Genomic DNA, 16,569 nt, shown 5'->3' with positions numbered 1-16,569 from the left:
ACAATGACTTGTATATGGTGGATACATTTGTATCACACCCCTCAAAGCCATGGGATCTTGTACGGAAAGCCTTCTTTCTTGGCAATCCCATCCATTAATTCAAATGGATTTCAAAGAATTTGATAGATGATGAGACTATCACGGTATTATTAAGAGCAGTTGGCCTATGAATTGATGGATGCCTGAATCTCTTCTAGTGTTTTCCCTTTTGTTTCTGGGACAAACTTCGCCACAAACAGAATGGTCACCAGGGAACATCCAGCATACAAGAATAAAGTACCTAACACAATACCAGAGTTCAGTCACATATTACTGATTACTGAATGGAACATGGACATTACTATTCTAACCTAAAATGCTCCCTGATGGACAAAATATGCAGTGTCAAGATCAACTTTCTTGTATCAAGCACAATAAGCTGGCTGTGCTTTTTTATAGTATTTTTGCTTCATAAGTGTTGACTAGTAAGTACTAACCAGGAGCATTCCAACTCATGAGAAAGTTGTAAGTGTATGAAACTATCCAAGCTCCTAACCAGGTCACCAAAACCACCAAGCTTCCAGCAATTCCCTTCACATTTATGGGAAATATCTGCCATAACAAAAACTATTATTAGATTTTTTCTTTAGATCCGTATGAATTCTTCACTATCTCATCACTGGACCCTTCCGTTGCTAGAAAGGATTCAGCTGCTTCGTTACTTTCATTCCATCAAAATATTTATAGATTTTCTGTATTGCTTGTCCATTGAAGACTGAAAATTCAGGGTTCCATGCTTTTTAGGCTTCCCTCTTCCCTATGTCCCCCATCTTGTCATTTTCCATTGGATGGTTTGTAAATGTTCTCAGTGAAAGCTTTTGTTTCGTCGATTGTACCAAATACAAACAAAAGTTTTATGGGAAAATATACTAATAGCAACAATCTCAGAATTGACTTTTTGTTCTTGAAAGCTATGCCGCAAAAGCCAAAATCATGGGAGATGATGGTGTAAAGAGATACATACCTCAGACATAATCACCCAAGGCACCGATCCCATTCCAATTGAAAATGCTGCAATATAGATCTGATGCAAGCAGGGGCAAAAAGATGAAACAATAAACCTGAACCTAAGTGGAAATAAAGAAAATATTCAATAACAATATCAACAGCTAAAGAAGAAGACTTACCAGCACTCCAGCAACAGCTAACATTGGTACCCACTCAAGCAGTAAACTCTGTCCCTGATCCATGAGACAGAAACCCGGATTTTACATTTTAACACACAACAAACACACAACAGAAACTGGTTAAGATATGATACTAAAGACTTACTTTGAGAAGGAACGCAATTCCAGTGATAAAGCATCCTAGGAATGTCCCACTTGCAGAAACCTGCAATTGTATAAGCAGTTTTACTAAGCATCAATGCTCCTATACTAATTCCTGTTTAGATGGTAAGGCAAATTGCATGACTAATGACCAATTTACCATTATAAGAGGTCTTCTTCCTGACTTGTCCATCAAAATGGCTCCCAATAGAGTGATTGGAATCTATCATTCGTTTTAATAGAAAAAGTTCAAACAGAGAAATGAAGTTATAAATGATTCATGTTTGAAAGACTAGTGAGAGGATCAACTACCTGTATACAAGCATAGCCTATGGTACCAATGTTGGATGAAGAAAGTCCTGCAAATCCAGTTATACGGGAATAAATATAAAAGGAAAAATAAATAAATCAGTTATTTTTTGAAATCATCATATATATTTTTTCTCACTTACCAGCAGCAACAAATGTCTCAGCTGCATAGAATCCTATACCATTGATTCCCACAGATTGTTGACAAACCATTATTCCAACCCCAATCTGCAATTAGTGCAGGAGGTTAGAAATTAGATCCCTTTAAGTAGTCATATAAACTGTAGCTAGTTATGAATAAACCTATAAGCATGTCACTATCTCAAACATGAGCCTCTTGAAACATTTTGTTCAACGTGCCTATATGTTTAGTATAGTTGTTTTGGCTTAGAACTTTTGTAAATCAACTCTATTTAAATATTTCTCAGGTATTCAAACTTCCATGGGAAAATTATGTTGCTTACAACTACTGAGCGGACATGTTTGCCTTGGAACAAATCCAGAAACTGGGCTTTGGGAAGGCTTTCAAATGTTGCAATATAATCCTGTCAGGAAACAATATTGAATCAGCTCCTCAAACATGCAAAACTGATAAAATTTTGTAGATTCCAGCAAAAGTTGTTCAATCAATTAAGGAAGCTTAGAAAGCACCTGAATTTCAGCAGCTTCCTCAGAGATGTCAGTATCTTTGCCACGAAGTCTGCCTAAAGCTGCTAGAAAGTCTTTTTCACGACCAACCTTTGCCTGTAAACATTTTAATTTAGTGTTTTTAGGCTTTTAGCACATAGCTATCCAAATTTTTTATAACCGTAAAAACATATCTATGAAATATTTGGGCTGGACATATATAGAAATATCTATATTGTTCAGGACATACCCACTACCTGAATTTTATTTTATTTTTAATTTTTTTATATTCAAGCATCTTATAAGTATGTTTCTAAAGGTGTTTGAGAAAACAAGTTGTTACCAGCCATCTGGGTGACTCTGGGATAAAGCACAGACCAATCAACAAGGAAATGAGCGGCATGAGCCCTACAAAGTTGAAATCAAACCAACAGTCAAACCATTTTGTTCCATAACTGGCTTCACTTTATAAGACAGTTAACGACCATAATGTTATAACTTACCAGATAGGGCCAGTGTCCTCCAAGTTACTATACTTCCTATTAAGAATGAGATTGATGATCCAATAACAATCATAAGCTGAAAAAGGATCAGAATCATCAAACCTCAAGGTCAATATTCTACTAAATACTAGCATTACTTTAGAGAATAATAAAAGTATAACAATACATATTACACTCACTCACCTGGTTTGTTGTTGCAAGCCCTCCTCGAAGGTTTTTGGGTGCGATTTCTGCTATATATACAGGAACCTGTTCCAGTTTTTCTGTTATTTTTAAGATTTTGAAATATATTATTGACAAGAGAAAGATAAGAGTATAATCATTAGAACCATACATGATTGAGTTCAAACTTTCTACATAAAAGCAAATACAAGTGATCTCCACCTGATTGGTCCATTGAAGAGCTGAAGGGAGAGAAGTTGTTTGGTGTGAGAGAATGTCATTCTTAAGCTTATTCTGATAGAACAATTTGGATTTTGAAGGATTCCATCATGAATAGAAAGGATGCTACTGTATTTTATGGAATTCAATCGTAAAAAATAAAAATTGCTCAGGGAAGCATACTAAATAGTAATTTCTCTCCTCGAATGTGCTTTGTTTTCCTGTTGGTTAGTATTTAGGATTTTGCTGTGGCTTTCTGGTTTATGTTGTATCTGAATAGTTTTTTTTTATGGATTAGTGAGTGTAATTGTTCTTCATTAATAAAATTGACAATTTTTCTGGCCCAAAAAAAAAAAAAACTTGTCATCATCTTTTTTATTCCCTATCTAGTTTTTTTTTTTTTTAATTTCATTTTTCTCTCACTTGATAATCTTTTTGGCCTACCAAGCATAATCTAAGACTAAATTAACAGGACCCCCATTGTTTTTCTCCCTTTGCGAAAAATCCTTATACCTTATTCAATACGCGGATAACTTGCCACCAAACTCACTATAAAGGTGTAAAGGCGTAATCATTATTCATTATAGTTCACACAAATTGGTCCAAAAATCACCAGCTAGCTATAGCACCAAAAGAAAATGATAAATAAACAAAAGTTCATTATGGTTATATACTATTAATTACCACATATGAGATAACTCCGATTCCATAACCCGTGAAAAATCTTCCCAGGTCAAGTGAGAAAGAACCCTGCAATATATATATATATATATATATATTTATATTGAATAGAACACATGAGTCCCTTTGGAATACAATAGTTCAATTATATTAAGAGGTGAGGAAAGAGATGAGCTTGAATTAGGCAGATATAGACACACACACACACACCTTTGAGAAGAAGATAGCTAACCATCCAGTGATGCAAAAGCCTGATGACATTCTCATTGCCTGTTTCCCATGAACATTGAAATTAACTTTATGATTTGACATATTTGGATTAGGACAAATAGTTTTTAATTATGAGTCCTCCAATAAAATATACGCACATACATAACCAGTACACATTCAACATCACATGCATATCTGTTTAAAAACTTGATAATAAAACTAAAAAAGTAGCCCGGTGTACAAGGTTACCATCAAGTGAGGTTTAGGTATTGTTAAGATTTGAACCCATGACCTCCAGGTCAGATGGTAACAACATTACTGTTGCTTCGAGGCCCTCTCTCTAAAGATGAATATAATTTTTTTTGTACTTTTAGATAAAACATACCCCTTTCCTGCCCATGAAGTCTGCAACCCGGCCACTAGTTACAGCCCCCAGCATTGCTCCAATGGTTACCAAAGAACCAAACATGGAATACTGCCAATCCATTTTAGAATAAGTTATTAGGCTCTACACGTATAATAATATGAGATCGAAATATATATGAATAACGAGGAGAAACAAAAGTTACAAATTAAACCTCAGCAAGGGAAAGTTTAAGATCTGCTCTGATAGCCGCTTGAGTGGGTGCTGAATACCCAACCTGATGGCATAATAGTAGCTTAATAAGCCAAAAATACAAAAACTTTTCTCACATTCAGTAGTAAACTGTATATATTTTCTTAGGCCCATATGGATCACAATTTGAAAGGCAAAAGATATAGTGAGAGGTCAATCAGTGATCATTTTAATCAGTTGAGAGGAAGCAATAACATAGACTTACACAAGTTCCAAAAGAGAGGGAACCACAAACAGCCACAAAGGTGCTGAGTAAAACCATCGCAATGGATCCATTTTCAACCCTTTTGTCAGCTTCACCATCTCTACATTCTGAAGCTGCTGTTTTGTGTCCTTGTTGGATGAAAGGTTGTTGCAAATCCTGAAGCCCATTGACTGCTTCTCCACTTTCAACGTCCTTGTACTGTTCAATTCCCATTTTAATTTCTAAACAAATTAAAGACTATATAGCCTACAAATAAATAAAGGGCACGAGACAAAAATAACTGCCTAAACCCCGAGAACTCAAAGAGACCAATATTGCAAACAGATGGAGAGCATGCAGAACGTGGTCTGAGATGTGTGCTATTTATACATATATTACGTGTACCATAAACTAATATATATATATATATATATATCAGTATTCATCATGTGGTTGCTATGTATTTCTACTAAAATTGAGAGAGAAAAGGGCATGCAAATAATGGGAGGTTAGAAGCATATATGTAGGAATATTGCAGCTGTCACTGACGTGGCGGTGATGACAACAGGCCAATTTAGACAACCTCAGAACCTAGCTAGAAATTTGTGTTCTTTTTTGCTCTTTCAGTTTATAATATAGAAATAGTAAGTAGATCTTGCGGGTGGGAAAATATAATAAGAAAGAAAGGGGACAAATATCAAAGCCTGCATACACTTTTTTTGACCTACGTACAGCCAAAAAAAAAACTCATCACTTCTGATGTTTATTCAATCTAAATGGACCATATGATGAAGTATATATCTTCACGGGAAAACTCCCTCTTCATACAAATATATGCATTATATATATGATGTGTGATGATTAGTTAAATATTATGATTATTTAAGAAACGGGAAGACGTGCAGGAAATAGATTAGAAGGTGAGAACACACACACACACACACACACACGCACGCACATGATTGGTGTAGTTTATTGAGGATAGCTTAGGTGGTTCTTAGTAGGATGGAAGGTGAGTACAAGTGTGAGTCTGTGGTTTTTGTCAACAAAGAATATAGTATGAGTTTGTGTGTGGAGATAGCCTGTTCTCGTGTTTCAACTGCAAGTGGCCTTCATTGTTTTTTCTTATGGCTTGCAAGTGGTCAGCTTTTTGGATTAAGAAATTTGGTTCTTCAATAATGGTCGATCGCCATTAGATTAGACTATCCTACCTGTTCCCTTTTGTAGTATTAAACAACTTTTTTTGAAAAAAATATTGCCTAAAGGATATGTCTTGTTAGAGCTTTTATATCTTATATTGAAATATTAATTTGTTCATAAAATGCATAAAAAGCTAAAATTGACCAAGTTAATGATTGAACAGTTAAACATAGTCATAACCTAAGCTTTTTGCATTATACTATCTCATGTTTATGTTCTTATAATGTAATTTTATCTCATGTTCATGTTCTTACTGTAAATTCTAGCTTATAATGTAATTTACAGTACAAACTAAATTCTATATTTAGAAATGGAGGTAGTAATTTATAACCTAACTTTGAAGCCATATATATATGTGTATTCCTTTGAAATAAATAACTAAAATTCAAGTATAAAAATAATTAATATGCATTTAGCTTTTGTTGATCTTGTGAAACATTCTGAGTATTGATACTTTCTAATCCCCCGAATATCATACTACTTTATTTCTGTTTTTGATAAGCATAGGTATTTTGAGACAATTTATCCAAAAAGCACTAAATAAATATCATTACTTATTATAAAACAAAATATTATCATGTGATATGACCCACTTGCTTCTTAATTATTATTCCTTATTAAGAGTTCCTTTCTCCATGCTTATAGGACAAGCGACAAAGACAACTTGTTTTGAGCTTCTGGACACTAATTTCTTAGCATTTTTTTCAAACACGTGACGTCTGTCGTGGATATATATTGGTATAATGTAGTAGTATATTCTAATATTCTATATCAGTCTTCATTATGGATTCAAGTTGTCTGACTTGTCTCTATTATCGGCTGTTTAGTCATATTCATGCAATTTATATGCCATAATTATGATTACGTCCAATTAATCAAGCAAAATCATTAGATCCCATTTAGCCTTTTATGGTTACATTTCTTTTTTATTTTTTTATTTTTTTCTTTTCTTGAGACTAATCTCAGAAACCGGCCAAAAATGGAAGATGGAAGATGACATGGAAAATCAATCCATGAACGAACAATTTTTTTTAAAGAAAAAATAAGGGACCACGGCGTCATCACACGTTAATAATTTGCATTGCCTTGTTGATTGTTCGGTGTGATCGGAAACTCTGTCATAGCTTATTGTGTCCAAATTTGATTAGGTGATGATGATATGTTATTTATAAAATTGCGTTCAAAATTCGGATCTTTGAGATCTAAAATGAAAGATACTGATCGAATCTCCACCATGCGATCACACCCCTGCTTCTTTTATCGATTTTAATTTTATTTTAACGTAGTATTCTATTAATTTTAATCCAAATTTTTACTTCTTTTCAATCTACTTCTGAATTCACATATATTACTTCAAATACACCTATCAACTCACTAAACTAAATGAAATCATTTCACGTAGCCCCTCCGTAAATCAACTCTGATAATGAACTTGACTTGGATCACAGATGGTGTTTGGATGTATCCGAGAGCCGTCGGATATGGATTTGCCCTCTCTCTTCTCTTGTCAAGATGCACATAGTAAGCTACCAATCGAATGGATTAAATCCCAAACTATAGCAAGAATTGTACAAGAAGTTGACTAAATTCCCATTATTGCATGGAATTCAAGTGGTCATGATCACAATTAATTAGCACTTGTCGGGCATGAACGTCCGTCCAATTCAAGTGATATGACACAAATTAGAACCCAAAATTAAGCTTATAATTTCTATCTAAATTAACTCACTAATGATAACAACCCTATACCATATTTTTGTTGTGTTTAGTGTACAACAAATATGTACCAACCCAGTAACCACCCGCAAAATTTGATCCATCTATGAATTGCTGAACAGGCACCTTCTAATGGATACTGCGAACTCACCAACCCTCCCAGGATGAAGGAGGGCAGCACAAACCCCAAGACACACAGCAACTGAAGCAATCATGAGAATGGCCGGCCGTGAGCACAAGAATCCCCTAGCAAGATGTCGATAACCAAATGGAGGAGGCAACTCTTCCATGTTCATTATAATATCACTACCCAAAAGAGGCATCCTTTCACTTTTGTCAGCCCAGATTGGACTTCTCACCCCCAATTTAGCATCTGCCCTTGACTCGGCACCCTGCAAATTATATCAACGAAGAAAATACATTTGAGTTTCCAAATCAATATCACTATATCTTGCATGATACTATGATTAGTACAAAACCCTTGTAGACTCCGTAGATTTGATGGCAAGGATTGTTTAACGAGAAGCAACTTCTGGGAAATTGACATCGAAAAAGCTAAATCGTTTTAAACAAGCTGAATGCTAACATGAAACAACAAAAAGTCACATTCTTCATGGCTTTTAAATAGTGAGACTTTTACTTATTCTATTTTAAATTGATGATAATATTGATATTGATAATAATATCATGAATGAAACCGTACATAATTTGTAGTGGAGATCAAAAGCACCGAAACATCAACAGAGAGCTTGATTGCCCACAAAGAGGCAAATTAGTATAAGATCCCCAACATGAGCTGCAAGAGCACAGTTTAAACGTTCAAGATTTACATGATTGCCAGCTTCCATCAAGGGATAAAAACTTTCTGATTATGTTAACTGCTCTATACATAATCACTGCTCCCCTACAATGGCATTCTGTCTGCCTCCCTCCTCCTTTAATTAAAGTTGTGTCAGTTTCACACATATTTCAAAATCAAGTTAACTCAGATCACTTCTAGTGCCACATAATACTTCAGATTTAATACGCATGGTCAGGTCATCAGGTATTCAGGTCTAATACAAATTCCACAATCTCAAGAACTCTAACAATTCGACTGCCTCTAGTTTGGAGCGGAGTTACTGCAGCTTATACTAAAACTAACCTGTTATCTATCGTCAATCTAAACACAAGCAACCCAATTTTATTCTCCCTTATATAACAAAAACACCATCAGGTGCAAATGAAAAGCAAATCTAAAAACTAAAATGCCCTCATAATTTATCAATAGAATATAAAGACTAAAAAAATAAGGTCCAAACCTGATTGCTGATAGTGACAACTGATGGTATGTTATCTTGATAGCAGCTTGGAGCAACTTTACGGCCTTCCATTTCAGAAGAAACAGAGTGCAAGACTAAATCTCCACCCCTCTGATGTTTCTGATAAAGGAACTCTCTAGCTTGACATGTGTGTTTCAGCAATAATGTCACGTCAGCCTCACTCATTCTGTTAAGCACATTGTTCATTTCCATGCTTTCAGTCAAAATATTCAAATTCCGTAATATTTTCTCCAAAATGACCATTAATTCATTGCACATCAGAAAGTCTATCAAATAACAAAATCTTTGAATTTGTGAAGCTGTCATGGCTCTCTGAAAATCTTCTGAAGTAGGATCCTTAAGCAGCCATGCTATATCTAACAGTAAGTCTGAGTATGCTGTATGTCTCAGTGCAAAAGCTTCACAGAAGCTGCAAATAGAACTGCCAGACGCAGCCTGCATTTGTTTCGAAAGAAGAGACATGTCTAGTTTTTGCTGCATTGTCTCCAATTCAGAGCAGGTTTCTGCGTCCCCAATGAGCACAGGAATGAAGTTTGAGAGACCAGACTCGTTCTCCACCTACAGAAAAGTTAAGAGAAAAATATGAAACAGGAACTGTGAATGAACAAAAAACACAACAATCTGAGAAAATTATGATGCTCTTTTAATGCCTTGATAATTATTTCTCTAGAAAATGAACAACCCGTTATCACATGGATGGAAGGGAATTATCACCCCTCTTCTGTTGTAACCCTTTTTTTTTTTCCTTTTGTGATCAATTGATTTACAGTTTCTACTTAAAAAAAAAAAAAAGAACAAACCCAAGATAATGAACAGACCCTGAATAATAAAAATGTAATTCCAACCCAACAGGCACAAAATACTCTAGTCAGTGTTACTGAGTTTTGACCATGAAAATTTTTTTACAAAAAAAACATCAAAAGTTTCTAAATGGGAGAGAGATTCATACTCAACAGGCTCAGTAGTAATGATAATCAACATAAGATCTCAGCACTGGAAGCATAGCAATCCAAATCAAAAACATCCAGGTCACCATTTAGGCAAGGCTTGAAAGAAAAGAAACCAAACAATGTCTACCTCAATAAATGCAGGTCCAAATATGTTTGGCTCTGTATGTGGGACACAAATCTTGTACAACTGATTGTCAAAAGCACAGGAAATGCCATCTCCTGCCCAGTTATGAGGAGATGCAACACAATATTCATACTTTAAATACTTTCCTGAAAAAGACACCAGAAGCCTGCCATGATAAACACCATACAAAAGTGAGGGGTGCACTGACAAACGAACAAGAATATTAAATGAGGTGCGAGATAACAATTTAATGTTGAGTGGTTAAGTTTATATTAACAGATTTGAATGCCAAGAAAACCTTGAAGGCATGATAAACTTGGGGAGAATTTAAACTTTGCAACAGAATTAAGTATGACAACAAAAGGAACATATCAAAAGACTGCCCCATTAGGAACTAATAACGATACAAGAGGGGTGTTGATTGCGAGGTCTGAGCATAATCCCATCCCTACTACTCAGCCACTACATTTTACATCCCCCTCTCCCTTCCCCATCCCTTCTGGAAGTACCACCACTTTCACATTTCTAAGAACTACATACGTAATGCAGCGTGCACATAACGTATTTATGTTTGTGCCAGTATATAGTATGGGAAAAAAAATCAACAATAGTTGACAATAATACTGTAGAAGAGGTGATAAGTTCACACCGAAACTTAGGCTGTAGCAAGTTACTTCCACAAGCAACAAATTCCATAGGTTTTCCAGCCTCAAAGTATGTGGGATGAACATAGTGAAGCCTTGGTGCATGCACCTTTATCTGAACTTCCATCACAGTAGTTTTATCTGAAACATTCAAATCTTCCGATTATTTTTTACAATTTGAGAACTTTAAAACTCAGCTGAAAAATTATAACCTTCTATAAAATATATTAGCTAGATTTAAAAAATTGAATATCATTTATAAATACTTTCAGTTCACAGTTTTGCAGAAAAACGCAAATGGATAAAACCTGAAATGTTAAAAATTTAACTGGAAATTTTCAATGCCCAAGCTGCATGATTTATTCATGAGCTGATGAAAATACTTTCAATGAAACTGTCGAATCTAAACAAAGACCACAATTTTGAGGGGGAAAGACTCTAATATAGCATCTCACAAGTCACAAGCAATGAAAATGAAATGTAAACCGAAAAGAAAATATAATCAGTTAACTGACAGGTGAGCACGTAGATCATCAACAGACCTTTCAAAACGCAGAAGACCATGTCATTTAGATGAACAAATATGGTGCCTCTTCCACATAGCATCTTTCCTGGAGCTACTATGTCTTGCACATAATACTGAGGGTCTTCAAGTAACTGCACAATCCATAAGAGAGGATGAATCAAAGAAACCATGACAGGCTCAGTAAAACACTGTAAATTGAGCAGGTTAAGTAGAACTTTTGGAAGTATATTATCCATGACAATCAACTTCTTGAAGTCTAGAACACTTAAGGATCACAAACAACAAAGTGGCACCTCCAAAACTAAGAATATATGGGACACAACATAAAGGATAACCAGTTAATCCTTACACTTGTCCACATAAATTTAGGCATAGTAACAAAAACTGTCAGAATTGTGCACCCGGGCCGGATATAACCCTCCAGCTCAACAGGCATACTGGCCAACCACTGGAATATCTGCAAGCACATTTGACTGCATGTTAATCAGTTAGCAATGTCGAGACAATAAAAGATCTGACCACTATATAAATACTAAACTGTAATAACAATGCTTTAATATACTTGATGCCGTAGCCTTCTAGGAAACTCCGCAGGATTCCAATCATAAAGCTTAAAAGATACCCGACCTGTTGGGCACTACAAGTAAATATTGGATCAGCAAATCCCACTCAATTCTCATATGAAATCAAATATTCAAAATATATAAAGGATACAAAGGAGAAACTTACCATAGACGAGTAAGCACTCTTTACACAATACGATGGTGAATAAGAAATGTTAGAATTCTCTTTTCCACCATTCACTTGTGTTTCACCGCAAGCAACAAAGGACCCAAAACTATCATTTTTAATGTTCAGGGTATCAGGAGCCGAAGATGGCGCAGTAAGCTGTCCGTCTTCATGCTCCAGGGCAATTTCTATGTCATTTATCTCACTGCTTATATGCGAACTATCTGCAAAGTTCGAGCATGACCATTAAACATCTTGTAACATAAAAACACACTTTTTGCATCAAACTATCACTGGAATGAGTAAAACAATTTACGACACTATAGGGATAAATTGCAAACCTTTTCCCACATCATCCTCAGTCTGTTTGACAGGTTGAACTTCATGATCTTCTGCAGCCCTGGTTTCTGTTGGTTTTCTACGCCTTCGGTTGTTGTGGCGCTCTAATTTTCTTCTACAGCTTCGTTTACCTTCATCAAAATCTGATAATATGTGAAACCTGCCAAGCAAGTGGCAAAGTCAGAGAGAGATTGATTGTGCGAAAAAACTACAGGACTATGACCAACAGAAATCAGAATTGACACTCCACCAGAACTCAAAACTATGTCCTGCACAACCATGTCTCATACAACGCATTAAGTTTAAAACTTTATCACGAAAATGATCCACATGACGAAACCCGAATTACTGCAATTAAGCAGAGGCAATCAAGTAGCGCCATGACGAACCAGGACTTCTAGTACATGTAGAATTTAAAGGATGCGAACAAAATTAGTAGAAAAATGAAGCCACCCAAACCCGCCCCCCTTTTTCCCGGAGGCTAAAGTGATTCTTCAAGCTTAGCGTTATACTTACCTAACGAGCATCGTAAAAGATCCCAGTTCCATGGTTTTATAAGTTCAAGATTATCTATCATGTACTAACATTTCGATTTACAAAAATAACAAACAAACCACATCTTCACCAGACCAGATGTATTAACGAAGAGATGTGCACGATCAAGTTATGAAGCAAAACTTGCATTTCCGTAATCCAATTTAAGCTTACTTTCCACACTGTTGGCAGTATCTCTTGGCCTCTCCATCAAGCATAACCGTACTAGCATTCGCGCAACGCAAACAAACCCTGTGCCTCCGATGATACCCTTTGAGCTCACTAATATCTGCCTCACACCCAGGTACCTGGCACCGTGCAATCCCAGCCGATACCCGCACGGTGCGAGCGCGCTTCTTACCAGGAAAACCTTCTTCCTCAAGCTTAGCATCAAGCTCCGGGCATGCACACGGGACCCGACCGGCCAGGTAATTGGAACAAATCAACCTGGGGTCTCGCTTGCGAACCTTCTCGGAACTAGGAATCTCTTGAGAAGGAGGCTCCAGACTTTGAGGAACCTCTGAATTAGGATGATAGTCGTCTAAGGAGAGAGCTAAATTCTCATCCAAGCTGAAATCTAACAGGCAATCTAGGTCCCAAACAGATGAAGAGTCTTCCGAAAAACGATCTTGCGCCTCCATTTCAGAAACCCCCGGCGGCCGATCGAGGACCGATGGTGGCAGTGACTGCTGCGGCGGCGGCGGCGGCGATGAGGGCGATTGGGCTGGAGTCGAAGTAGAAGGAGCTTGAGTTTCCATTTTCGCGGAGTCCCTGATGGGTAGCTTATGGTAGCGGCGGTGGGTGATGTGGTGGTTGGATGTTTTGCGCGGAAAGGGAAGTAGACGGCGGAGGTAGGTGGTTGTTTGGTGCGGGTGGTTGTTCTTTTGGTCTGATTTTTACGTTTTCTCGGATCTTGAGGGGTGCATGCCTCCGTGGGGTCAGCGTGGCGACACCGGGAGTTTTCGTTCATCACGCGCTCATGCTCCACGCGCATTTACACTCCATAGGAGTTTCCAATTTCCAGTTTTCCAGCCTTTTTGCGGGCTCCGACTACGAGCCTTTTAAATATTTTTTTTATTTAAAAATTAGTTTCAATGTATTCCCCGAAAAAAAAAAATTCAAATATTACCTCCATTTTTAGTATAAGAGTCAGAAATCATTTACATTCAATGGGATATTTTAGAAAAAGATCAAAGACAGAGTGAATTAAAGTCTTATATTTAAAATCAAATGTAACCCCAAATTTGTTCTTATAATAAGAATAAGAGGTAGTATTATTTTAACAATTTTTTAATTTTATCTATATTTAATACATATATATAATTTTGAATAAAATATTTTCTCCATCCTTAATCTAAAATCTAATTAATTAATTTAAATAGATTAAAGATGTTAGTTAAAATAGTTAATATAATATATTTTTTTAAAACACCTTAATTATCTTTCATGATTCCCTTTCTCCTTTTCCTACTTAATTATTATTTAGGAAATATCAATCAGGTTAATTTTAGAAAAAATGATAAATATGTTAAATAAGTTTTGCATATATGACTAATATCAGCTCATAAATTAAATTCTATATTAAGGGTGGAAAGAGTAGCAATCTACATAATAATAAATACATAGTAAAACAGTACAATCATGTTAAAAATTTGATAATATGACTTAAAAATAAAACTGAATAAAATCTCTCTTTTTTACCTTATAAATGGAATGAAAAGGTATTAAAAATGCTTCCTTGGCTTATATTGAAAAGTTACAGCCTTTTACAGCTTGAATGAATCCCTCGCATTCATAAAAATGAGGATATTATTAGGTGTTTGGATAAAAATCATACAGTTTTATAAGTAATTTTACAAAATTTGAAATAAATATATTTAAAAAAATTTATTTTAATTTATATGAAAATATTTTTTTTAAGTGTTTTAAGAACTTCTCAAACACCGAGTATGCGGTGGAAGAGTTCGCGCATACTCATTTTTTTATTATTTTGTAATATCTGAATATTTAGCTGAACTAATGTAACAAATGACACTGGTTAAATTTTTCAAGACCTGGATCTTTTTAATTGAGGCTCTTGATGTTAATCAAGTCTCAGTTAAAAAATACTACTATCTAGCTACTTAAGATAAAACTGAGTTGACTAATTTAATAAAACTAAGTAAATTACTAAATTACTTAATTAGCATATGTTACATGATCTCTTTAAACTACTTATATGCAATATCAAATTGTATATCAATTTATAAATTAGATAAATTAGTTTTAAAAAAATAATAGATATAAATACTTTAAAAATGATTAAATTAGTATTAATTAATCATTGGGTCATGATTTAATACTCTGAGTGGGGAGCTATCATTTAAAAAAAAAAAACGATTGAACATCTTTATTTATTTTAAAAAATTGTATTTTCTTCCTTAGCATTAATGCATTATCAGACCACAATCTATCTCATGATTAATAATATCTCTTGGTTAAGACTTAGTTGAAGAGGAACAGAGTCAACCATCCAAATTCATGAAAGTAAAAGATGCATATAAATAAGAAAAATCTTATTTTAGATACTCACGTTTTTCTCAATTTTTAATTCGATCTCTAGTGTTTATGTATTTTTCTCTTTTTTATTAAGTTATTTTATTTTATTCTGTTAGCACTATGAGCCCTATAACTTCAATTTAGTAGGCAGTAGTATAATAAAATTAAAGAATTTAATAATAATAAATATATGTTTTAACTAAAAAAAAATTTCTGGTCCTATTTATAGGACAGAAAAAGAAATAGTTTTTTTATCATATTTATAGGATATAAAGAGAAAATTTTTATATAACTGTATAATTTTACCCTTCATATAATATTGTGTTGGTTTTATTCTAATGTGCATAATACATATTAAATAGGAATAGAGTTAAAAAGTTGTTAAATTTTAAATGAGAGTTAGGCTCTGTTTGGATAGCACCCCAAACAATTTATAGACCGCCTCTTTGTCTCCTATGTTATTGTTATACATTTGTTATTGTTATACATTATTTTCATTTTGTTTATTTAATTTATTTTTATTTAAAATTTTTTATCAATTTTGATTTTTATTATTATTATATATATATTATTTATATTATTATTATATAGTATATTATTTAGTATATTATTATATTCTAAATTATAAAGTATAGTATAAAGAAATAATTATAAAGATATAAAGAAAAGATTTCTTTAATTCAAAATTCAAAAAAGTATTCAAACTTCTTTTCTTCTTTCTATCCCAGAAAATCCAACGAACCCATCTATTTGATGAAGTAAAAAAAAATCCTATGGAACGGGAATAAATGGATCCATTTATTCACGATCGGACCCAAACCATGGTTTGGGGAAAATGCTATCCAAACAGCCTCTCCAAAAACCAAAACCATGGTTTTGACTCCAAAACCATGGTTTTGGAAAAAGCAAAATTTTTTTGCTTTTGGAGAAAAAAGGGAGAGTGTGAGGGCCTATATGATATGTATCTTGTTATTTTTTTTATAAACATATTTTTTATAAATATATTTAATCTTATATTTTATAAATATATATAAACATTAATTATTATTAATTATATTATCTTATGTATTATTAATTATGTTGGTAAAAAACATATTATTAACAATTTTATTTCTTCAAATTAAAATAT

General features: G+C 34.3%; 2 protein-coding genes across 3 annotated transcripts; both read right to left on the bottom strand.

Moving 5' to 3' along the window:
- Positions 1-164: 164 nt before the first annotated feature.
- LOC114718642 (sugar transporter ERD6-like 16) lies at positions 165-5,052 on the bottom strand. Its single transcript, XM_028904033.1, has 17 exons — positions 4,840-5,052; positions 4,597-4,659; positions 4,404-4,493; positions 4,019-4,078; positions 2,930-2,995; positions 2,747-2,822; positions 2,587-2,651; positions 2,268-2,360; positions 2,081-2,161; positions 1,760-1,844; positions 1,620-1,666; positions 1,468-1,530; positions 1,312-1,371; positions 1,167-1,220; positions 1,004-1,063; positions 477-591; positions 165-280 (listed from the first exon to the last, which is right to left on the bottom strand). The coding sequence occupies exons 1-17, from the start codon at positions 5,050-5,052 to the stop codon at positions 165-167; spliced, it is 1,407 nt and encodes a 468-aa protein (XP_028759866.1).
- A 2,488-nt stretch (positions 5,053-7,540) lies between these two features.
- Positions 7,541-13,799, bottom strand: LOC114718639 (squamosa promoter-binding-like protein 7). Of its 2 annotated transcripts, none has more exons than XM_028904030.1 (10): positions 13,077-13,799; positions 12,371-12,528; positions 12,030-12,253; positions 11,863-11,937; positions 11,650-11,757; positions 11,317-11,431; positions 10,780-10,915; positions 10,134-10,296; positions 9,036-9,614; positions 7,541-8,126 (listed from the first exon to the last, which is right to left on the bottom strand). In XM_028904030.1, the coding sequence occupies exons 1-10, from the start codon at positions 13,658-13,660 to the stop codon at positions 7,839-7,841; spliced, it is 2,430 nt and encodes an 809-aa protein (XP_028759863.1). In that variant the 5' UTR covers positions 13,661-13,799; the 3' UTR covers positions 7,541-7,838. The 2 variants fall into 2 exon arrangements, with proteins under 2 accessions (XP_028759863.1, XP_028759862.1); XM_028904029.1 differs by having other exon boundaries at positions 11,838-11,927.
- Between the last annotated feature and the right edge of the window lie 2,770 nt (positions 13,800-16,569).

Source organism: Neltuma alba, unplaced genomic scaffold, assembly GCF_004799145.2.
Source record: "Neltuma alba isolate B1F8T4 unplaced genomic scaffold, ASM479914v2 tig00011855_pilon, whole genome shotgun sequence".
In the NCBI taxonomy this organism is placed as follows: Eukaryota; Viridiplantae; Streptophyta; class Magnoliopsida; order Fabales; family Fabaceae; genus Neltuma; species Neltuma alba.
Note: the sequence above shows the minus strand (reverse complement) of the source record. Positions and strands in the feature narration are given on the sequence as shown.

Excerpts from the sequence above, each read along its gene's own strand:
- LOC114718642 (XM_028904033.1), bottom strand. The coding sequence starts at position 5,052 with ATGGGAATTGAACAGTACAAGGACGTTGAAAGTGGAGAAGCAGTCAAT. Across the intron at positions 4,494-4,596 it reads TTAAACTTTCCCTTGCTGAG|TATTCCATGTTTGGTTCTTT; the intron begins GTTTAATTTGTA and ends ATGGATTGGCAG. Across the intron at positions 1,064-1,166 it reads TAGCTGTTGCTGGAGTGCTG|ATCTATATTGCAGCATTTTC; the intron begins GTAAGTCTTCTT and ends TGCTTGCATCAG.
- LOC114718639 (XM_028904029.1), bottom strand. The coding sequence starts at position 13,660 with ATGGAAACTCAAGCTCCTTCTACTTCGACTCCAGCCCAATCGCCCTCA. Across the intron at positions 12,254-12,370 it reads TGAGGATGATGTGGGAAAAG|ATAGTTCGCATATAAGCAGT; the intron begins GTTTGCAATTTA and ends CGAACTTTGCAG. Across the intron at positions 11,928-12,029 it reads AGAGTGCTTACTCGTCTATG|GTCGGGTATCTTTTAAGCTT; the intron begins GTAAGTTTCTCC and ends AGTGCCCAACAG.